This window comes from Drosophila biarmipes, chromosome 2L (genome assembly GCF_025231255.1).
Source record: "Drosophila biarmipes strain raj3 chromosome 2L, RU_DBia_V1.1, whole genome shotgun sequence".
NCBI classification, from domain to species: Eukaryota; Metazoa; Arthropoda; class Insecta; order Diptera; family Drosophilidae; genus Drosophila; species Drosophila biarmipes.
The window spans coordinates 24404499-24428183 of record NC_066612.1 but is presented as its reverse complement, the minus strand read 5'-3'; the positions used below and the strand labels follow the sequence as shown (position 1 = coordinate 24428183).

Below are 23685 nucleotides of genomic sequence, written 5' to 3'. Positions count from 1 at the left end.
CGAAATACTTCTTGTAGATGCTGCACATGCTCCTCCAGTGTGCGGCCGATGATGATGATATCATCCAAATACGCAAACGCGTTGTCCGGTCCTATGACGCTGTTGAGCGCCCGCTGGAATGTGGCTGGTGCTGAGTGGAGGCCAAACGGCATCACTTTCCAGCGGTACAAGCCCCTCCCGGGGACTGTAAATGCTGCGCACTCGCGGCTGGACTCGGCTACAGGAATTTGCCAATATCTGCTCTTCAAATCGAGCGTCGATATGTTCTTGGCATGGCGTAGACGCTCCAAGATGTGCGTTATCCTTGGCAGCGGGTATGCATCGTCGAAAATCTACACATAGTCGCATCTCTGCAGATTTCTTGCGCTCGAGTACAATAGGGGCGCTGTGGGGGCTTCGTGAAGGCTCTATGCAGTCATTACGTAGCAATATGTCGATCTGCTCATCAATAATCCTCTGCATCGCGGGATTCTTAGGAAAATACCTCTGTTTGATGGGCTTATCATCCCGCATCGTGATCGTATGCTCAGCGATATTTGACACTCCCGTCAATCCTTCGAATTTGGCCAATTCCTCCTATAGGAATTTGTTTACCCAGGGTTCTAATTCTTCTTGCTCGGTGTTTGCTGTGATTACGGCTAGTGCTCCTCCAGCGTCAGGTGTCTACCCTGGTCTGGCTGGGGAAGGCGCTCGCCCTTCCTCTACTGGTTCCGCTCAAACAGTAGCTTGATTCCGTCGAAACGGATTATTTCGAACGGCGTTGCCGTCTCGAGGCCCTAAAGTACCGCTGGTCGGGGTGGCTTGCATCTCGTTATCTGGATCGTTGCTAGCTGGAGTGAACTCGTTTGTCAAGAGAGAGTCGTTGGTGGGGCTGCTTATTAGGAGAGGGTTCAGCTGCAGCGAAGCGCGGCCGCATTGGAGGGTGGCAGACACGCCACAGAGGAAGTCCATGCCCAATAGCACGTCTTCCATGATCGAAGGGAAAACTAGCAGTGGAAAGGTGATCCAACGTTGGTCCGACCGGACTTTGGCTACCAGGTTATCTCCTTGCGTGAGCCTTCCGCCAGGCTGACATAAGTGTGTACCTACCGTACGTTGTGTGGCGTTCTGCTAGCTCCGGTATCTATAGTAGCGTTAAACTCCTGACCCTCGATTTGCACCTGCGCAATAATTCTGCTCGACTGAACCTGTAAGATTTCTCCTAATTCCGGGGATTCCTGTAGACAATCTCCGTCCGCTCCCCGAGGGGGCGAAAACTCCTCTCGTTTCCCGGCTGGGTTCGACGGAAACACTCGAGAGTGCGTACTCCTCTGCGACCACAATCCCAACAAAGAGGACTCTGGCATTGCGACATGTAGCTGACCGGCTGTGTTGGATCCGGTGGGTGTGGGCTCGGAGTCGGTGAACACTGCTTCCTATCCGTTAGTGCGGCTGTAATTTCCGCCTCGCATTCCTGTAGTCGCTCGGCTATCTCCAGCACGTGATCGTCCCGATTATTAAAAGCAGCCAGCCGGCTTCTTATTTCCTTAACTTTTCCGGTTGCTTGCAAGGAAAACTCCTTCAGAATCGCCTCCAATTCACGCTTCCGGAGATACGAAATCCAACGCGCGCCCATATTGCTGTGAAATAATAGTTAACTGGAAAACGACAGGGAAAATTTCGATAGGACGAGAGAAATTCTTGGACGAGGGTCAAATGAGGTTCGAACTGATTAAAATCTTCATCGAACAATTTTATTTTATTTGTCACCAAGAATTTACTGAATTCCCACGTGCAACGATGGTGACCACAATCCGATGTCAAGCGACGATTTAATTCCTAAATTTTCTCAACGGTGATTAAATTTTGTTCGACAACGAGGTAGCTTTAAATTTTTCACGACGATGTTTTAGAGAGCTGCCGACGCACTCGGCGACGGTTATATGAGAAGCCCCCAAACTGATGTGATCATGTTGCCTGTACTTGATCGACTCCTGCTCGTGTGAGAGAGACGACGATGAGAGTGAAACGAAAAACAAAATGGCTGCGCTGTGGGGAGTATACGTTAGCTTTTCCCTACCTCGTGCTTTCAAAACTCTACTGACCTGAGTTGGCTCTCGTCTCTCTCCTTCTCCGATTATCTGTCTGCATGTGTTTCTTCCTCACGTGATTTGCTGGCCACGTTATCTTGGAACAAATAATCTCTGATTTTAGGTTATGTACTTTGCTCTGCTTAGAAATAAATGTATGTGTGTCTGGGTGCGTTAGAAATTTCTCGCTTTTGTATAAGTTCTCCCGAATGTGCCATGTGTTCTGCTTAAATTCTACTTTTTTTTTGTATTTTTTTTCTTTGAGATTAGGTTTGATGCGCTGGTATATTTTATAAATATATATATATATTTCCCGGTTTTCTGCCCTAAAATTTTTGTATCCCTCGATATATGACTCTCCTTACGTTCCGATTTAAAAATTTCGCCTCTAAGTGACTGAACCGAAAATTTTCACACTCCATGTACCCAGATGGGTCTTTAGGCCATATGTAGGTCGTCTACAAATTCGTACCCCAGGTCCCTGTTCGGGCGCCAGATGTAGAGTGCCAGCCACCGGGATACGGAGTAAGAAAAATAGTTTATTCGGTGTCTGTTGCAGAGCGAAAAGGGTCAGCGGTAACGCGCTTTTGGGCCCGGCTCATAGCATTCGCTACGAGAAGGTCGAGAGAGAGGGAATCGATTATGGTCACAATTTTTCCCTAGGGCAGAATTTATGGCCTAAAATCTAGGCATTTGTTCTGAAATACTTATATTTATGCGTGGCCAACTTGATTGTATTCTTTTCCTACGAGTTGTATTAAAATCAGGCGAGAAATACATTTATTAGAGCATTTTTATTTCTTGGTTCATGTTTTTTTCTCAGTGCTCGCAGGTTCACGGGTTAGGTTAGGTCATGGTTATATAAATTCTAGCCTTCTCTGGGCGAAGCCGCATCGAGGCCTTCCAGAAATTTCTCATTGCACGTGATTCTTGCTGGCCAAAATGCGGTTCACTCCACTCACTCACCTGTCTCGCTCTCATGCACACACACATTCGTGAATCCGGGTGCTCCGCCGCTGGTCCTGGGCAGGCACACTCTCCTCGAGGTCGACTAGGTAAACTCCTTCCCACTCCTTCCTTTGCTTCCTGGGTCACTTGGCACAAGTCACTCGACTGCACCACTTTTCGCACTCCGAGCGCAAAAGACTCCTGTTGTCCACATGAATTTGCTCTGCTCGCATTTCTGATCCCGTTCGCCGCCTTTGCAAAAGTCCCGCTTCTGATCCCGTGCGCCGTCTTCTGGTGTGTGTGCGTTTTTGTGGCTACTGCATGATGCTAGAACGGAGGGGGAAAGCTTAGCTAAGATATTTATTGTGTACCAATATAACTACAAATCTTACAATTATTGGCTAAGCTTACATATTAAGAGAACTGTACAAAGTTTTTACAAAGTTATTCGCGAGGGTTTTGTTTTTGTTGTTAGCTGCTGTTGTTGTTGCCGCTGGCTGCTGTTGCTATTGCCGCTGGCGGCTGTTGTTGTAGGCGACGCCTTTGGGCGTTGCGGCTGGCGATGTTGTTGGTGCTAACTGGCGTTGTTGTTGGCGCTGGCTGCCGATGTTGTTGGCGCTAACTGGGGTTGTTGTTGGCGCTATTTGTGAGGGGTCAAACGACTCCTCACATGCCCCTCCTACTTCGGGGGGTGTTTAGATATGGTGATCCGGTCGGTTTTTGAAATGTGTACCCGGAATTCCTCTGCTCCAGCATGGAACAGAAACTTCCTTTTTACCCGCCGGATAATCAATGACAACTCCGTATTAGTGCTTTGTTTTAACGATTACTAACTGGGTTTTAATTGTTTAGTTAGTAATCCTGGGGAAAAAAAGGTTCGCTACAGTGGCACTGGGAGCGTTGAGTTCCCACTAGGGAAGTGAAACGTTGGGAAGGCGCACCCTCCAGCACTGACTCAAACATTGGCTCCTGTCGCAGTGTTACTGGTTGGCTCTCGCCCTGCCAGATCGAGCGTCACTCGCCGGCTTGTTTGTGGCAAGTTCGTTGCTATTGTGCAGTCTTCGTACGGACTTCTGGAGCTGCTGCTACGCTACTATCTTCGTGTATGCTCCCGCCGTCTGTGGGTATCCTTGGATGCTTCTCTGCTGCTCTCGTCTTGATGTGTACATTTCTTCGTGCCGGCTTCTCCGTTGCTTCCGCCTTGATGCGGGTATCCTTGGTTTCTGTATCTCTGCTGTTGCTGTTGCTCTGCTACGGGTTTTAGCGTCAATCGATCGCTAAACTTGCTCCGCCATCTAAATGTCTTCGTTGTCGTCCAGTCGTCTGGGTACCAGATTCTGGGTTTCTGGCTCGTTGACTGCTTCCTTCAAATCTCTAAGGGATGCCGTTCTGCGTTGCCCGCTCTGGGTGTGTTGCAAGCGCACTATGGTGGGAGAAAAGAACTTAATTACTTTGTACGGGCCTTCGTACTTGGGTGCTAGCTTAGCGGCAAAGTTATCCGCCGCCCTGAACAAATGATGCTGCTTTACGAAGACCAGCGATCCTATAATCGGTCTCCACGCACGTCTCCTGAGATCGTAATGCTTCCGCTGCTCTAACGAAGCTCTATGAGTGTTTTCCTGTACTACCGTGAAAATGTCCCGTAGCCATTCCGCTTTCGCTTCGGGTGAACGTAGCTTAGTCTTGGAGTCATTTCATCATACAAGGCCTCTGGGAGTCGTGGCTCTCTGCCTTGGACGATGAACGCTGGAATCCTGTTGAGTCTGAGATGCTGCTATTAATTGCCAGATTCAGTTCGGGCAGAAGTTTGTCCCACGTCGTCTGCTTGTCCTCGATATACTGCGCGACCATTGTTTTACTGTATGTGGGATTTCCATTCCCGCCTGCTTGCAGAAAGCTTTGAATGAACGACTCGTAAATTGTGTCCCGTTATCGCAGACAAATGTTCGGGGAATACCAAAGTGATTCAAAATCCTCTCCCGAAAGGATTTTTCGAGATGCGCCGAAGTAGCTTTTCTCAAGGGGACCATCTTAACCCATTTCGAAAAGGCGTCGAAGAATACGAGCAGCATCGTATTCCCACTCTTGGATCGCGGAAGGGGCCCAATAAAATCGGCGCAGACGGTATCGAACGGCTCGTTAACCAGTCTGGTGAACATTTTGCCCGCCGGTTTGTTTTGGCTGACTTTGAGCCGTTGGCAAGTGTCACACTTGCGGACATACCTGGCAATATCGCGGATTATCAATCGAGTTGAGCCACTTCAAGGCGAGGTGGTCCGTTATCACCTCGAATCGATAACCTTCCAAGTAGCATATGAGTTTCCTGATGGCCCATATAATAGCCAGACACTCCTTTTCTGTGGCGGAGTAGTTCTCCTGAGGCGTCTGCTGGCGAATGCGATGACTCGTTCTTCTCCCTGGATTTTCTGCGTTAAAACTGCTCCTAGGCCGATGTCGCTGGCGTCTGTTTGCAACACGAACTTCTCGTTGAAGTCGGGGCAGGCGAGATCCGGTGCCTCCGTGAGTTTTCTTTTGAGTTCCTCGAACGCATCTTGCTGCTCCTGCTCCCATTGCCATTTCTTTCCTTTCTTGAGTAGCAAAGACATGGGCTGCACTACGCTGGAAAAGTTGGGTACAAATCTCCTGTACCATGACGCGATCCCTAGACATCTCCTCAACTCCTTGCATGTGGTGGGCGGTCTCAGTTGCCGTACTGCCGAAATCTTGTCGGGATCCGTGTGAATTCCCTACTCACCTACATCAGGCTGCGCTTAAAGAAACTGCATTTCTTCGCGTTGAGACGAAGGTTCGCCTTTCGTAGCCGTCGAAATACTTCTTGTAGATGCTGCACATGCTCCTCCAGTGTGCGGCCGATGATGATGATATCATCCAAATACGCAAACGCGTTGTCCGGTCCTATGACGCTGTTGAGCGCCCGCTGGAATGTGGCTGGTGCTGAGTGGAGGCCAAACGGCATCACTTTCCAGTGGTACAAGCCCCTCCCGGGGACTGTAAATGCTGCGCACTCGCGGCTGGACTCGGCTACAGGAATTTGCCAATATCCGCTCTTCAAATCGAGCGTCGATATGTTCTTGGCATGGCGTAGACGCCCCAAGATGTGCGTTATCCTTGGCAGCGGGTATGCATCGTCGAAAATCTACACATAGTCGCATCTCTGCAGATTTCTTGCGCTCGAGTAAAATAGGGGCGCTGTAGGGCTTCGTGAAGGCTCTATGCAGTCATTACGTAGCAATATGTCGATCTGCTCATCAATAATCCTCTGCATCGCGGGATTCCTAGGAAAATACCTCTGTTTGATGGGCTTATCATCCCGCGTCGTGATCGTATGCTCAGCGATATTTGACACTCCCGTCAATCCTTCGAATTTGGCCAATTCCTCCTATAGGAATTTGTTTACCGAGGGTTCTAATTCTTCTTGCTCGGTGTTTGCTGTGATTACGGCTAGTGCTCCTCCAGCGTCAGGTGTCTACCCTGGTCTGGCTGGGGAAGGCGCTCGCCCTTCCTCTACTGGTTCCGCTCAAACAGTAGCTTGATTCCGTCGAAACGGATTATTTCGAACGGCGTTGCCGTCTCGAGGCCCTAAAGTACCGCTGGTCGGGGTGGCTTGCATCTCGTTATCTGGATCGTTGCTAGCTGGAGTGAACTCGTTTGTCAAGAGAGAGTCGTTGGTGGGGCTGCTTATTAGGAGAGGGTTCAGCTGCAGCGAAGCGCGGCCGCATTGGAGGGTGGCAGACACGCCACAGAGGAAGTCCATGCCCAATAGCACGTCTTCCATGATCGAAGGGAAAACTAGCAGTGGAAAGGTGATCCAACGTTGGTCCGACCGGACTTTGGCTACCAGGTTATCTCCTTGCGTGAGCCTTCCGCCAGGCTGACATAAGTGTGTACCTACCGTACGTTGTGTGGCGTTCTGCTAGCTCCGGTATCTATAGTAGCGTTAAACTCCTGACCCTCGATTTGCACCTGCGCAATAATTCTGCTCGACTGAACCTGTAAGATTTCTCCTAATTCCGGGGATTCCTGTAGACAATCTCCGTCCGCTCCCCGAGGGGGCGAAAACTCCTCTCGTTTCCCGGCTGGGTTCGACGGAAACACTCGAGAGTGCGTACTCCTCTGCGACCACAATCCCAACAAAGAGGACTCTGGCATTGCGACATGTAGCTGACCGGCTGTGTTGGACCCGGTGGGTGTGGGTTCGGAGTCGGTGAACACTGCTTCCTATCCGTTAGTGCGGCTGTAATTTCCGCCTCGCATTCCTGTAGTCGCTCGGCTATCTCCAGCACGTGATCGTCCCGATTATTAAAAGCAGCCAGCCGGCTTCTTATTTCCTTAACTGTTCCGGTTGCTTGCAAGGAAAACTCCTTCAGAATCGCCTCCAATTCACGCTTCCGGAGATACGAAATCCAACGCGCGCCCATATTGCTGTGAAATAATAGTTAACTGGCAAACGACAGGGAAAATTTCGATAGGACGATAGAAATTCTTGGACGAGGGTCAAATGAGGTTCGAACTGATTAAAATCTTCATCGAACAATTTTATTTTATTTGTCACCAAGAATTTACTGAATTCCCACGTGCAACGATGGTGACCACAATCCGATGTCAAGCGACGATTTAATTCCTAAATTTTCTCAACGGTGATTAAATTTTGTTCGACAACGAGGTAGCTTTAAATTTTTCACGACGATGTTTTAGAGAGCTGCCGACGCACTCGGCGACGGTTATATGAGAAGCCCCCAAACTGATGTGATCATGTTGCCTGTACTTGATCGACTCCTGCTCGTGTGAGAGAGACGACGATGAGAGTGAAACGAAAAACAAAATGGCTGCGCTGTGGGGAGTATACGTTAGCTTTTCCCTACCTCGTGCTTTCAAAACTCTACTGACCTGAGTTGGCTCTCGTCTCTCTCCTTCTCCGATTATCTGCCTGCATGTGTTTCTTCCTCACGTGATTTGCTGGCCACGTGATCTTGGAACAAATAATCTCTGATTTTAGGTTATGTACTTTGCTCTGCTTAGAAATAAATATATGAGTGTCTGGGTGCGTTAGAAATTTCTCGCTTCGTCGTCTACAAATTCGTAAACCCCAGGTCCCTGTTCGGGCGCCAGATGTAGAGTGCCAGCCACCGGGATACGGAGTAAGAAAAATAGTTTATTCGGTGTCTGTTGCAGAGCGAAAAGGGTCAGCGGTAACGCGCTTTTGGGCCCGGCTCATAGCATTCGCTACGAGAAGGTCGAGAGAGAGGGAATCGATTATGGTCACAACTTTTCCCTAGGGCAGAATTTATGGCCTAAAATCTAGGCATTTGTTCTGAAATACCTATATTTATGCGTGGCCAACTTGATTGTATTCTTTTCCTACGAGTTGTATTAAAATCAGGCGAGAAATACATTTATTAGAGCATTTTTATTTCTTGGTTCATGTTTTTTTCTCAGTGCTCGAAGGTTTACGGGTTAGGTTAGGTCATGGTTATATAAATTCTAGCCTTCTCTGGGCGAAGCCGCATCGAGGCCTTCCAGAAATTTCTCATTGCACGTGATTCTTGCTGGCCAAAATGCGGTTCACTCCACTCACTCACCTGTCTCGCTCTCATGCACACACACATTCGTGAATCCGGGTGCTCCGCCGCTGGTCCTGGGCAGGCACACTCTCCTCGAGGTCGACTAGGTAAACTCCTTCCCACTCCTTCCTTTGCTTCCTGGGTCACTTGGCACAAGTCACTCGACTGCACCACTTTTCGCACTCCGAGCGCAAAAGACTCCTGTTGTCCACATGAATTTGCTCTGCTCGCATTTCTGATCCCGTTCGCCGCCTTTGCAAAAGTCCCGCTTCTGATCCCGTGCGCCGTCTTCTGGTGTGTGTGCGTTTTTGTGGCTACTGCATGATGCTAGAACGGAGGGGGAAAGCTTAGCTAAGATATTTATTGTGTACCAATATAACTACAAATCTTACAATTATTGGCTAAGCTTACATATTAAGAGAACTGTACAAAGTTTTTACAAAGTTATTCGCGAGGGTTTTGTTTTTGTTGTTAGCTGCTGTTGTTGTTGCCGCTGGCTGCTGTTGCTATTGCCGCTGGCGGCTGTTGTTGTAGGCGACGCCTTTGGGCGTTGCGGCTGGCGATGTTGTTGGTGCTAACTGGCGTTGTTGTTGGCGCTGGCTGCCGATGTTGTTGGCGCTAACTGGGGTTGTTGTTGGCGCTATTTGTGAGGGGTCAAACGACTCCTCACATGCCCCTCCTACTTCGGGGGGTGTTTAGATATGGTGATCCGGTCGGTTTTTGAAATGTGTACCCGGAATTCCTCTGCTCCAGCATGGAACAGAAACTTCCTCTTTACCCGCCGGATAATCAATGACAACTCCGTATTAGTGCTTTGTTTTAACGATTACTAACTGGGTTTTAATTGTTTAGTTAGTAATCCTGGGGAAAAAAAGGTTCGCTACAGTGGCACTGGGAGCGTTGAGTTCCCACTAGGGAAGTGGAACGTTGGGAAGGCGCACCCTCCAGCAAGTGGCCCCACTGACTCAAACATTGGCTCCTGTCGCAGTGTTACTTGTTTGTGGCAAGTTCGTTGCTATTGTGCAGTCTTCGTACGGACTTCTGGAGCTGCTGCTACGCTACTATCTTCGTGTATGCTCCCGCCGTCTGTGGGTATCCTTGGATGCTCCTCTGCTGCTCTCGTCTTGATGTGTACATTTCTTCGTGCCGGCTTCTCCGTTGCTTCCGCCTTGATGCGGGTATCCTTGGTTTCTGTATCTCTGCTGTTGCTGTTGCTCTGCTACGGGTTTTAGCGTCAATCGATCGCTAAACTTGCTCCGCCATCTAAATGTCTTCGTTGTCGTCCAGTCGTCTGGGTACCAGATTCTGGGTTTCTGGCTCGTTGACTGCTTCCTTCAAATCTCTAAGGGATACCGTTCTGCGTTGCCCGCTCTGGGTGTGTTGCAAGCGCACTATGGTGGGAGAAAAGAACTTAATTACTTTGTACGGGCCTTCGTACTTGGGTGCTAGCTTAGCGGCAAAGTTATCCGCCGCCCTGAACAAATGATGCTGCTTTACGAAGACCAGCGATCCTATAATCGGTCTCCACGCACGTCTCCTGAGATCGTAATGCTTCCGCTGCTCTAACGAAGCTCTATGAGTGTTTTCCTGTACTACCGTGAAAATGTCCCGTAGCCATTCCGCTTTCGCTTCGGGTGAACGTAGCTTAGTCTTGGAGTCATTTCATCATACAAGGCCTCTGGGAGTCGTGGCTCTCTGCCTTGGACGATGAACGCTGGAATCCTGTTGAGTCTGAGATGCTGCTATTAATTGCCAGATTCAGTTCGGGCAGAAGTTTGTCCCACGTCGTCTGCTTGTCCTCGATATACTGCGCGACCATTGTTTTACTGTATGCTTGCAGAAAGCTTTGAATGAACGACTCGTAAATTGTGTCCCGTTATCGCAGACAAATGTTCGGGGAATACCAAAGTGATTCAAAATCCTCTCCCGAAAGGATTTTTCGAGATGCGCCGAAGTAGCTTTTCTCAAGGGGACCATCTTAACCCATTTCGAAAAGGCGTCGAAGAATACGAGCAGCATCGTATTCCCACTCTTGGATCGCGGAAGGGGCCCAATAAAATCGGCGCAGACGGTATCGAACGGCTCGTTAACCAGTCTGGTGAACATTTTGCCCGCCGGTTTGTTTTGGCTGACTTTGAGCCGTTGGCAAGTGTCACACTTGCGGACATACCTGGTAATATCGCGGATTATCAATCGAGTTGAGCCACTTCAAGGCGAGGTGGTCCGTTATCACCTCGAATCGATAACTTTCCAAGTAGCATATGAGTTTCCTGATGGCCCATATAATAGCCAGACACTCCTTTTCTGTGGCGGAGTAGTTCTCCTGAGGCGTCTGCTGGCGAATGCGATGACTCGTTCTTCTCCCTGGATTTTCTGCGTTAAAACTGCTCCTAGGCCGATGTCGCTTGCGTCTGTTTGCAACACGAACTTCTCGTTGAAGTCGGGGCAGGCGAGATCCGGTGCCTCCGTGAGTTTTCTTTTGAGTTCCTCGAACGCATCTTGCTGCTCCTGCTCCCATTGCCATTTCTTTCCTTTCTTGAGTAGCAAAGACATGGGCTGCACTACGCTGGAAAAGTTGGGTACAAATCTCCTGTACCATGACGCGATCCCTAGACATCTCCTCAACTCCTTGCATGTGGTGGGCGGTCTCAGTTGCCGTACTGCCGAAATCTTCTCGGGATCCGTGTGAATTCCCTACTCACCTACATCAGGCTGCGCTTAAAGAAACTGCATTTCTTCGCGTTGAGACGAAGGTTCGCCTTTCGTAGCCGTCGAAATACTTCTTGTAGATGCTGCACATGCTCCTCCAGTGTGCGGCCGATGATGATGATATCATCCAAATACGCAAACGCGTGGTCCGGTCCTATGACGCTGTTGAGCGCCCGCTGGAATGTGGCTGGTGCTGAGTGGAGGCCAAACGGCATCACTTTCCAGTGGTACAAGCCCCTCCCGGGGACTGTAAATGCTGCGCACTCGCGGCTGGACTCGGCTACAGGAATTTGCCAATATCTGCTCTTCAAATCGAGCGTCGATATGTTCTTGGCATGGCGTAGACGCTCCAAGATGTGCGTTATCCTTGGCAGCGGGTATGCATCGTCGAAAATCTACACATAGTCGCATCTCTGCAGATTTCTTGCGCTCGAGTACAATAGGGACGCTGTGGGGGCTTCGTGAAGGCTCTATGCAGTCATTACGTAGCAATATGTCGATCTGCTCATCAATAATCCTCTGCATCGCGGGATTCTTAGGAAAATACCTCTGTTTGATGGGCTTATCATCCCGCATCGTGATCGTATGCTCAGCGATATTTGACACTCCCGTCAATCCTTCGAATTTGGCCAATTCCTCCTATAGGAATTTGTTTACCCAGGGTTCTAATTCTTCTTGCTCGGTGTTTGCTGTGATTACGGCTAGTGCTCCTCCAGCGTCAGGTGTCTACCCTGGTCTGGCTGGGGAAGGCGCTCGCCCTTCCTCTACTGGTTCCGCTCAAACAGTAGCTTGATTCCGTCGAAACGGATTATTTCGAACGGCGTTGCCGTCTCGAGGCCCTAAAGTACCGCTGGTCGCGGTGGCTTGCATCTCGTTATCTGGATCGTTGCTAGCTGGAGTGAACGCGTTTGTCAAGAGAGAGTCGTTGGTGGGGCTGCTTATTAGGAGAGGGTTCAGCTGCAGCGAAGCGCGGCCGCATTGGAGGGTGGCAGACACGCCACAGAGGAAGTCCATGCCCAATAGCACGTCTTCCATGATCGAAGGGAAAACTAGCAGTGGAAAGGTGATCCAACGTTGGTCCGACCGGACTTTGGCTACCAGGTTATCTCCTTGCGTGAGCCTTCCGCCAGGCTGACATAAGTGTGTACCTACCGTACGTTGTGTGGCGTTCTGCTAGCTCCGGTATCTATAGTAGCGTTAAACTCCTGACCCTCGATTTGCACCTGCGCAATAATTCTGCTCGACTGAACCTGTAAGATTTCTCCCAATTCCGGGGATTCCTGTAGACAATCTCCGTCCGCTCCCCGAGGGGGCGAAAACTCCTCTAGTTTCCCGGCTGGGTTCGACGGAAACACTCGAGAGTGCGTACTCCTCTGCGACCACAATCCCAACAAAGAGGACTCTGGCATTGCGACATGTAGCTGACCGGCTGTGTTGGACCCGGTGGGTGTGGGTTCGGAGTCGGTGAACACTGCTTCCTATCCGTTAGTGCGGCTGTAATTTCCGCCTCGCATTCCTGTAGTCGCTCGGCTATCTCCAGCACGTGATCGTCCTGATTATTAAAAGCAGCCAGCCGGCTTCTCATTTCCTTAACTGTTCCGGTTGCTTCCAAGGAAAATTCCTTCAGAATCGCCTCCAATTCACGCTTCCGGAGATACGAAATCCAACGCGCGCCCATATTGCTGTGAAATAATAGTTAACTGGCAAACGACAGGGAAAATTTCGATAGGACGAGAGAAATTCTTGGACGAGGGTCAAATGAGGTTCGAACTGATTAAAATCTTCATCGAACAATTTTATTTTATTTGTCACCAAGAATTTACTGAATTCCCACGTGCAACGATGGTGACCACAATCCGATCCGAATCCAATTCTCAACGGTGATTAAATTTTGTTCGACAACGAGGTAGTTTTAAATTTTTCACGACGATGCTTTAGAGAGCTGCCGACGCACTCGGCGACGGTTATATGAGAAGCCCCCAAACTGATGTGATCATGTTGCCTGTACTTGATCGACTCCTGCTCGTGTGAGAGAGACGACGATGAGAGTGAAACGAAAAACAAAATGGCTGCGCTGTGGGGAGTATACGTTAGCTTTTCCCTACCTCGTGCTTTCAAAACTCTACTGACCTGAGTTGGCTCTCGTCTCTCTCCTTCTCCGATTATCTGCCTGCATGTGTTTCTTCCTCACGTGATTTGCTGGCCACGTGATCTTGGAACAAATAATCTCTGATTTTAGGTTATGTACTTTGCTCTGCTTAGAAATAAATGTATGTGTGTCTGGGTGCGTTACAAATTTCTCGCTTTTGTATAAGTTCTCCCGAATGTGCCATGTGTTCTGCTTAAATTCAACGTTTTTTTTTTATATTTTTTTCTTTGAGATTAGGTTTGATGCGCTGGTATATTTTATAAATATATTTATATATATATTTCCCGGTTTTCTGCCCTAAAATTGTTGTATCCCTCGATATATGACTCTCCTTACGTTCCGATTTAAGTGACTGAACCGAAAATTTTCACACTCCATGTACCCAGATGGGTCTTTAGGCCATATGTAGGTCGTCTACAAATTCGTAAACCCCAGGTCCCTGTTCGGGCGCCAGATGTAGAGTGCCAGCCACCGGGATACGGAGTAAGAAAAATAGTTTATTCGGTGTCTGTTGCAGAGCGAAAAGGGTCAGCGGTAACGCGCTTTTGGGCCCGGCTCATAGCATTCGCTACGAGAAGGTCGAGAGAGAGGGAATCGATTATGGTCACAACTTTTCCCTAGGGCAGAATTTATGGCCTAAAATCTAGGCATTTGTTCTGAAATACTTATATTTATGCGTGGCCAACTTGATTGTATTCTTTTCCTACGAGTTGTATTAAAATCAGGCGAGAAATACATTTATTAGAGCATTTTTATTTCTTGGTTCATGTTTTTTTCTCAGTGTTCGCAGGTTCACGGGTTAGGTTAGGTCATGGTTATATAAATTCTAGCCTACTCTGGGCGAAGCCGCATCGAGGCCTTCCAGAAATTTCTCATTGCACGTGATTCTTGCTGGCCAAAATGCGGTTCACTCCACTCACACACCTGTCTCGCTCTCATGCACACACACATTCGTGAATCCAGGTGCTCCGCCGCTGGTCCTGGGCAGGCACACTCTCCTCGAGGTCGTCTAGGTAAACTCCTTCCCACTCCTTCCTTTGCTTCCTGGGTCACTTGGCACAAGTCACTCGACTGCACCACTTTTCGCACTCCGAGCGCAAAAGACTCCTGTTGTCCACATGAATTTGCTCTGCTCGCATTTCTGATCCCGTTCGCCGCCTTTGCAAAAGTCCCGCTTCTGATCCCGTGCGCCGTCTTCTGGTGTGTGTGCGTTTTTGTGGCTACTGCATGATGCTAGAACGGAGGGGGAAAGCTTAGCTAAGATATTTATTGTGTACCAATATAACTACAAATCTTACAATTATTGGCTAAGCTTACATATTAAGAGAACTGTACAAAGTTTTTACAAAGTTATTCGCGAGGGTTTTGTTTTTGTTGTTAGCTGCTGTTGTTGTTGCCGCTGGCTGCTGTTGCTATTGCCGCTGGCGGCTGTTGTTGTGGGCGACGCCTTTGGGCGTTGCGGCTGGCGATGTTGTTGGTGCTAACTGGCGTTGTTGTTGGCGCTGGCTGCCGATGTTGTTGGCGCTAACTGGGGTTGTTGTTGGCGCTATTTGTGAGGGGTCAAACGACTCCTCACATGCCCCTCCTACTTCGGGGGGTGTTTAGATATGGTGATCCGGTCGGTTTTTGAAATGTGTACCCGGAATTCCTCTGCTCCAGCATGGAACAGAAACTTCCTCTTTACCCGCCGGATAATCAATGACAACTCCGTATTAGTGCTTTGTTTTAACGATTACTAACTGGGTTTTAATTGTTTAGTTAGTAATCCTGGGGAAAAAAAGGTTCGCTACAGTGGCACTGGGAGCGTTGAGTTCCCACTAGGGAAGTGGAACGTTGGGAAGGCGCACCCTCCAGCAAGTGGCCCCACTGACTCAAACATTGGCTCCTGTCGCAGTGTTACTGGTTGGCTCTCGCCCTGCCAGATCGAGCGTCACTCGCCGGCTTATTTGTGGCAAGTTCGTTGCTATTGTGCAGTCTTCGTACGGACTTCTGGAGCTGCTGCTACGCTACTATCTTCGTGTATGCTCCCGCCGTCTGTGGGTATCCTTGGATGCTCCTCTGCTGCTCTCGTCTTGATGTGTACATTTCTTCGTGCCGGCTTCTCCGTTGCTTCCGCCTTGATGCGGGTATCCTTGGTTTCTGTATCTCTGCTGTTGCTGTTGCTCTGCTACGGGTTTTAGCGTCAATCGATCGCTAAACTTGCTCCGCCATCTAAATGTCTTCGTTGTCGTCCAGTCGTCTGGGTACCAGATTCTGGGTTTCTGGCTCGTTGACTGCTTCCTTCAAATCTCTAAGGGATGCCGTTCTGCGTTGCCCGCTCTGGGTGTGTTGCAAGCGCACTATGGTGGGAGAAAAGAACTTAATTACTTTGTACGGGCCTTCGTACTTGGGTGCTAGCTTAGCGGCAAAGTTATCCGCCGCCCTGAACAAATGATGCTGCTTTACGAAGACCAGCGATCCTATAATCGGTCTCCACGCACGTCTCCTGAGATCGTAATGCTTCCGCTGCTCTAACGAAGCTCTATGAGTGTTTTCCTGTACTACCGTGAAAATGTCCCGTAGCCATTCCGCTTTCGCTTCGGGTGAACGTAGCTTAGTCTTGGAGTCATTTCATCATACAAGGCCTCTGGGAGTCGTGGCTCTCTGCCTTGGACGATGAACGCTGGAATCCTGTTGAGTCTGAGATGCTGCTATTAATTGCCAGATTCAGTTCGGGCAGAAGTTTGTCCCACGTCGTCTGCTTGTCCTCGATATACTGCGCGACCATTGTTTTACAGTATGTGGGATTTCCATTCCCGCCTGCTTGCAGAAAGCTTTGAATGAACGACTCGTAAATTTTGTCCCGTTATCGCAGACAAATGTTCGGGGAATACCAAAGTGATTCAAAATCCTCTCCCGAAAGGATTTTTCGAGATGCGCCGAAGTAGCTTTTCTCAAGGGGACCATCTTAACCCATTTCGAAAAGGCGTCGAAGAATACGAACAGCATCGTATTCCCACTCTTGGATCGCGTCTGTTTGCAACACGAACTTCTCGTTGAAGTCGGGGCAGGCGAGATCCGGTGCCTCCGTGAGTTTTCTTTTGAGTTCCTCGAACGCATCTTGCTGCTCCTGCTCCCATTGCCATTTCTTTCCTTTCTTGAGTAGCAAAGACATGGGCTGCACTACGCTGGAAAAGTTGGGTACAAATCTCCTGTACCATGACGCGATCCCTAGACATCTCCTCAACTCCTTGCATGTGGTGGGCGGTCTCAGTTGCCGTACTGCCGAAATCTTGTCGGGATCCGTGTGAATTCCCTACTCACCTACATCAGGCTGCGCTTAAAGAAACTGCATTTCTTCGCGTTGAGACGAAGGTTCGCCTTTCGTAGCCGTCGAAATACTTCTTGTAGATGCTGCACATGCTCCTCCAGTGTGCGGCCGATGATGATGATATCATCCAAATACGCAAACGCGTTGTCCGGTCCTATGACGCTGTTGAGCGCCCGCTGGAATGTGGCTGGTGCTGAGTGGAGGCCAAACGGCATCACTTTCCAGTGGTACAAGCCCCTCCCGGGGACTGTAAATGCTGCGCACTCGCGGCTGGACTCGGCTACAGGAATTTGCCAATATCCGCTCTTCAAATCGAGCGTCGATATGTTCTTGGCATGGCGTAGACGTTCCAAGATGTGCGTTATCCTTGGCAGCGGGTATGCATCGTCGAAAATCTACACATAGTCGCATCTCTGCAGATTTCTTGCGCTCGAGTACAATAGGGGCGCTGTGGGGGCTTCGTGAAGGCTCTATGCAGTCATTACGTAGCAATATGTCGATCTGCTCATCAATAATCCTCTGCATCGCGGGATTCTTAGGAAAATACCTCTGTTTGATGGGCTTATCATCCCGCGTCGTGATCGTATGCTCAGCGATATTTGACACTCCCGTCAATCCTTCGAATTTGGCCAATTCCTCCTATAGGAATTTGTTTACCCAGGGTTCTAATTCTTCTTGCTCGGTGTTTGCTGTGATTACGGCTAGTGCTCCTCCAGCGTCAGGTGTCTACCCTGGTCTGGCTGGGGAAGGCGCTCGCCCTTCCTCTACTGGTTCCGCTCAAACAGTAGCTTGATTCCGTCGAAACGGATTATTTCGAACGGCGTTGCCGTCTCGAGGCCCTAAAGTACCGCTGGTCGGGGTGGCTTGCATCTCGTTATCTGGATCGTTGCTAGCTGGAGTGAACGCGTTTGCCAAGAGAGAGTCGTTGGTGGGGCTGCTTATTAGGAGAGGGTTCAGCTGCAGCGAAGCGCGGCCGCATTGGAGGGTGGCAGACACGCCACAGAGGAAGTCCATGCCCAATAGCACGTCTTCCATGATCGAAGGGAAAACTAGCAGTGGAAAGGTGATCCAACGTTGGTCCGACCGGACTTTGGCTACCAGGTTATCTCCTTGCGTGAGCCTTCCGCCAGGCTGACATAAGTGTGTACCTACCGTACGTTGTGTGGCGTTCTGCTAGCTCCGGTATCTATAATAGCGTTAAACTCCTGACCCTCGATTTGCACCTGCGCAATAATTCTGCTCGACTGAACCTGTAAGATTTCTCCTAATTCCGGGGATTCCTGTAGACAATCTCCGTCCGCTCCCCGAGGGGGCGAAAACTCCTCTCGTTTCCCGGCTGGGTTCGACGGAAACACTCGAGAGTGCGTACTCCTCTGCGACCACAATCCCAACAAAGAGGACTCTGGCATTGTGACATGTAGCTGACCGGCTGTGTTGGACCCGGTGGGTGTGGGTTCGGAGTCGGTGAACACTGCTTCCTATCCGTTAGTGCGGCTGTAATTTCCGCCTCGCATTCCTGTAGTCGCTCGGCTATCTCCAGCACGTGATCGTCCCGATTATTAAAAGCAGCCAGCCGGCTTCTCATTTCCTTAACTGTTCCGGTTGCTTCCAAGGAAAACTCCTTCAGAATCGCCTTCAATTCACGCTTCCGGAGATACGATATCCAACGCGCGCCCATATTGCTGTGAAATAATAGTTAACTCGCAAACGACAGGGAAAATTTCGATAGGACGAGAGAAATTCTTGGACGAGGGTCAAATGAGGTTCGAACTGATTAAAATCTTCATCGAACAATTTTATTTTATTTGTAACCAAGAATTTACTGAATTCCCACGTGCAACGATGGTGACCACAATTCGATGTCAAGCGACGATTTAATTCCTAAATTTTCTCAACGGTGATTAAATTTTGTTCGACAACGAGGTAGTTTTAAATTTTTCACGACGATGCTTTAGAGAGCTGCCGACGCACTCGGCGACGGTTATATGAGAAGCCCCCAAACTGATGTGATCATGTTGCCTGTACTTGATCGACTCCTGCTCGTGTGAGAGAGACGACGATGAGAGTGAAACGAAAAACAAAATGGCTGCGCTGTGGGGAGTATACGTTAGGTTTTCCCTACCTCGTGCTTTCAAAACTCTACTGACCTGAGTTGGCTCTCGTCTCTCTTCTTCTCCGATTATCTGCCTGCATGTGTTTCTTCCTCACGTGATTTGCTGGCCACGTGATCTTGGAACAAATAATCTCTGATTTTAGGTTTATGTGTGTCTGGGTGCGTTAGAAATTTCTCGCTTTTGTATAAGTTCTCCCGAATGTACCATGTGTTCTGCTTAAATTCTACGTTTTTTTTTATATTTTTTTCTTTGAGATTAGGTTTGATGCGCTGGTATATTTTATAAATATATATATATTTCCCGGTTTTCTGCCCTAAAATTGTTGTATCCCTCGATATATGACTCTCCTTACGTTCCGATTTAAAAATTTCGCCTCTAAGTGACTGAACCGAAAATTTTCACACTCCATGTACCCACATGGGTCTTTAGGCCATATGTAGGTCGTCTACAAATTCGTAAACCCCAGGTCCCTGTTCGGGCGCCAGATGTAGAGTGCCAGCCACCGGGATACGGAGTAAGAAAAATAGTTTATTCGGTGTCTGTTGCAGAGCGAAAAGGGTCAGCGGTAACGCGCTTTTGGGCCCGGCTCATAGCATTCGCTACGGTCGAGAGAGAGGGAATCGATTATGGTCACAACTTTTCCCTAGGGCAGAATTTATGGCCTAAAATCTAGGCATTTGTTCTGAAATATTTATATTTATGCGTGGCCAACTTGATTGTATTCTTTTCCTACGAGTTGTATTAAAATCAGGCGAGAAATTCATTTATTAGAGCATTTTTATTTCTTGGTTCATGTTTTTTTCTCAGTGCTCGCAGGTTTACGGGTTAGGTTAGGTCATGGTTATATAAATTCTAGCCTACTCTGGGCGAAGCCGCATCGAGGCCTTCCAGAAATTTCTCATTGCACGTGATTCTTGCTGGCCAAAATGCGGTTCACTCCACTCACTCACCTGTCTCGCTCTCATGCACACACACACACACTCGTGAATCCGGGTGCTCCGCCGCTGGTCCTGGGCAGGCACACTCTCCTCGAGGTCGTCTAGGTCGTCCCACTCCTTCCTTTGCTTCCTGGGTCACTTGGCACAAGTCACTCGACTGCACCACTTTTCGCACTCCGAGCGCAAAAGACTCCTGTTGTCCACATGAATTTGCTCTGCTCGCATTTCTGATCCCGTTCGCCGCCCTTGCAAAAGTCCCGCTTCTGATCCCGTGCGCCGCCTTCTGGTGTGTGCGCGTTTTTGTGGCTACTGTATGATGCGAGAACGGAGGGGGAAAGCTTAGCTAAGATATTTATTGTGTACCAATATAACTACAAATCTTACAATTATTGGCTAAGCTTACATATTAAGAGAACTGTACAAAGTTTTTACAAAGTTATTCGCGAGGGTTTTGTTTTTGTTGTTAGCTGCTGTTGTTGCTGCCGCTGGCTGCTGTTGCTATTGCCGCTGGCGGCTGTTGTTGTAGGCGACGCCTTTGGGCGTTGCGGCTGGCGATGTTGTTGATGCTAACTGGCGTTGTTGTGGGCGCTGGCTGCCGATGTTGTTGGCGCTAACTGGGGTTGTTGTTGGCGCTATTTGTGAGGGGTCAAACGACTCCTCACATGCCCCTCCTACTTCGGGGGGTGTTTAGATATGGTGATCCGGTCGGTTTTTGAAATGTGTACCCGGAATTCCTCTGCTCCAGCATGGAACAGAAACTTCCTCTTTACCCGCCGGATAATCAATGACAACTCCGTATTAGTGCTTTGTTTTAACGATTACTAACTGGGTTTTAATTGTTTAGTTAGTAATCCTGGGGAAAAAAAGGTTCGCTACAGTGGCACTGGGAGCGTTGAGTTCCCACTAGGGAAGTGGAACGTTGGGAAGGCGCACCCTCCAGCAAGTGGCCCCACTGACTCAAACATTGGCTCCTGTCGCAGTGTTACTGGTTGGCTCTCGCCCTGCCAGATCGAGCGTCACTCGCCGGCTTGTTTGTGGCAAGTTCGTTGCTATTGTGCAGTCTTCGTACGGACTTCTGGAGCTGCTGCTACGCTACTATCTTCGTGTATGCTCCCGCCGTCTGTGGGTATCCTTGGATGCTCCTCTACTGCTCTCGTCTTGATGTGTACATTTCTTCGTGCCGGCTTCTCCGTTGCTTCCGCCTTGATGCGGGTATCCTTGGTTTCTGTATCTCTGCTGTTGCTGTTGCTCTGCTACGGGTTTTAGCGTCAATCGATCGCTAAACTTGCTCCGCCATCTAAATGTCTTCGTTGTCGTCCAGTCGTCTGGGTACCAGATTCTGGGTTTCTGGCTCGTTGACTGCTTCCTTCAAATCTCTAAGGGATGCCGTTCTGCGTTGCCCGCTCTGGGTGTGTTGCAAGCGCACTATGGTGGGAGAAAATAACTTAATTACTTTGTACGGGCCTTCGTACTTGGGTGCTAGCTTAGCGGCAAAGTTATCCGCCGCCCTGAACAAATGATGCTGCTTTACGAAGACCACCGATCCTATAATCGGTCTCCACGCACGTCTCCTGAGATCGTAATGCTTCCGCTGCTCTAACGAAGCTCTATGAGTGTTTTCCTGTAATACCGTGAAAATGTCCCGTAGCCATTCCGCTTTCGCTTCGGGTGAACGTGGCTTAGTCTTGGAGTCATTTCATCATACAAGGCCTCTGGGAGTCGTGGCTCTCTGCCTTGGACGATGAACGCTGGAATCCTGTTGAGTCTGAGATGCTGCTATTAATTGCCAGATTCAGTTCGGGCAGAAGTTTGTCCCACGTCGTCTGCTTGTCCTCGATATACTGCGCGACCATTGTTTTACTGTATGTGGGATTTCCATTCCCGCCTGCTTGCAGAAAGCTTTTAATGAACGACTCGTAAATTGTGTCCCGTTATCGCAGACAAATGTTCGGGGAATACCAAAGTGATTCAAAATCCTCTCCCGAAAGGATTTTTCGAGATGCGCCGAAGTAGCTTTTCTCAAGGGGACCATCTTAACCCATTTCGAAAAGGCGTCGAAGAATACGAGCAGCATCGTATTCCCACTCTTGGATCGCGGAAGGGGCCCAATAAAATCGGCGCAGACGGTATCGAACGGCTCGTTAACCAGTCTGGTGAACATTTTGCCCGCCGGTTTGTTTTGGCTGACTTTGAGACGTTGGCAAGTGTCACACTTGCGGACATACCTGGCAATATCGCGGATTATCAATCGAGTTGAGCCACTTCAAGGCGAGGTGGTCCGTTATCACCTCGAATCGATAACCTTCCAAGTAGCATATGAGTTTCCTGATGGCCCATATAATAGCCAGACACTCCTTTTCTGTGGCGGAGTAGTTCTCCTGAGGCGTCTGCTGGCGAATGCGATGACTCGTTCTTCTCCCTGGATTTTCTGCGTTAAAACTGCTCCTAGGCCGATGTCTCTGGCGTCTGTTTGCAACACGAACTTCTCGTTGAAGTCGGGGCAGGCGAGATCCGGTGCCTCCGTGAGTTTTCTTTTGAGTTCCTCGAACGCATCTTGCTGCTCCTGCTCCCATTGCCATTTCTTTCCTTTCTTGAGTAGCAAAGACATGGGCTGCACTACGCTGGAAAAGTTGGGTACAAATCTCCTGTACCATGACGCGATCCCTAGACATCTCCTCAACTCCTTGCATGTGGTGGGCGGTCTCAGTTGCCGTACTGCCGAAATCTTGTCGGGATCCGTGTGAATTCCCTACTCACCTAAATCAGCCGTCGAAATACTACTTGTAGATGCTGCACATGCTCCTCCAGTGTGCGGCCGATGATGATGATATCATCCAAATACGCAAACGCGTTGTCCGGTCCTATGACGCTGTTGAGCGCCCGCTGGAATGTGGCTGGTGCTGAGTGGAGGCCAAACGGCATCACTTTCCAGCGGTACAAGCCCCTCCCGGGGACTGTAAATGCTGCGCACTCGCGGCTGGACTCGGCTACAGGAATTTGCCAATATCTGCTCTTCAAATCGAGCGTCGATATGTTCTTGGCATGGCGTAGACGCTCCAAGATGTGCGTTATCCTTGGCAGCGGGTATGCATCGTCGAAAATCTACACATAGTCGGATCTCTGCAGATTTCTTGCGCTCGAGTACAATAGGGGCGCTGTGGGGGCTTCGTGAAGGCTCTATGCAGTCATTACGTAGCAATATGTCGATCTGCTCATCAATAATCCTCTGCATCGCGGGATTCTTAGGAAAATACCTCTGTTTGATGGGCTTATCATCCCGCATCGTGATCGTATGCTCAGCGATATTTGATACTCCCGTCAATCCTTCGAATTTGGCCAATTCCTCCTATAGGAATTTGTTTACCCAGGGTTCTAATTCTTCTTGCTCGGTGTTTGCTGTGATTACGGCTAGTGCTCCTCCTCTGGCTGGGGAAGGCGCTCGCCCTTCCTCTACTGGTTCCGCTCAAACAGTAGCTTGATTCTGTCGAAACGGATTATTTCGAACGGCGTTGCCGTCTCGAGGCCCTAAAGTACCGCTGGTCGGGGTGGCTTGCATCTCGTTATCTGGATCGTTGCTAGCTGGAGTGAACGCGTTTGTCAAGAGAGAGTCGTTGGTGGGGCTGCTTATTAGGAGAGGGTTCAGCTGCAGCGAAGCGCGGCCGCATTGGAGGGTGGCAGACACGCCACAGAGGAAGTCCATGCCCAATAGCACGTCTTCCATGATCGAAGGGAAAACTAGCAGTGGAAAGGTGATCCAACGTTGGTCCGACCGGACTTTGGCTACCAGGTTATCTCCTTGCGTGAGCCTTCCGCCAGGCTGACATAAGTGTGTACCTACCGTACGTTGTGTGGCGTTCTGCTAGCTC

At 49.3% G+C, this 23685-nt stretch overlaps 3 protein-coding genes across 7 annotated transcripts; all 3 read right to left on the bottom strand.

Moving 5' to 3' along the window:
- LOC127010778 (uncharacterized) lies at positions 1 to 18119 on the bottom strand. Its single transcript, XM_050885679.1, has 2 exons — positions 18088 to 18119; positions 1 to 1256 (listed from the first exon to the last, which is right to left on the bottom strand). The coding sequence occupies exon 2, from the start codon at positions 511 to 513 to the stop codon at positions 61 to 63; it is 453 nt and encodes a 150-aa protein (XP_050741636.1). The 5' UTR covers positions 514 to 1256; positions 18088 to 18119; the 3' UTR covers positions 1 to 60.
- LOC127010779 (uncharacterized) lies at positions 6445 to 18980 on the bottom strand. 5 transcript variants are annotated; one of them, XM_050885684.1, is made up of 2 exons: positions 18915 to 18980; positions 6445 to 7869 (listed from the first exon to the last, which is right to left on the bottom strand). In XM_050885684.1, the coding sequence occupies exon 2, from the start codon at positions 7454 to 7456 to the stop codon at positions 7043 to 7045; it is 414 nt and encodes a 137-aa protein (XP_050741641.1). In that variant the 5' UTR covers positions 7457 to 7869; positions 18915 to 18980; the 3' UTR covers positions 6445 to 7042. The 5 variants fall into 5 exon arrangements, with proteins under 5 accessions (XP_050741641.1, XP_050741638.1, XP_050741640.1 ...); XM_050885681.1 differs by lacking the exon at positions 18915 to 18980 and adding an exon at positions 13439 to 13698; XM_050885683.1 differs by lacking the exon at positions 18915 to 18980 and adding an exon at positions 13439 to 13698 and having other exon boundaries at positions 6445 to 7864.
- LOC127010777 (uncharacterized) lies at positions 10442 to 22572 on the bottom strand. Its single transcript, XM_050885678.1, has 2 exons — positions 22045 to 22572; positions 10442 to 10769 (listed from the first exon to the last, which is right to left on the bottom strand). Exons 1-2 carry the CDS (start codon positions 22507 to 22509, stop codon positions 10752 to 10754), a joined length of 483 nt encoding a protein of 160 aa, XP_050741635.1. The 5' UTR covers positions 22510 to 22572; the 3' UTR covers positions 10442 to 10751.
- Positions 22573 to 23685: the final 1113 nt, after the last annotated feature.

Excerpts from the sequence above, each read along its gene's own strand:
- LOC127010778 (XM_050885679.1), bottom strand. The coding sequence starts at position 513 with ATGCGGGATGATAAGCCCATCAAACAGAGGTATTTTCCTAAGAATCCC.
- LOC127010779 (XM_050885684.1), bottom strand. The coding sequence starts at position 7,456 with ATGGGCGCGCGTTGGATTTCGTATCTCCGGAAGCGTGAATTGGAGGCG.
- LOC127010777 (XM_050885678.1), bottom strand. The coding sequence starts at position 22,509 with ATGCAAGGAGTTGAGGAGATGTCTAGGGATCGCGTCATGGTACAGGAG.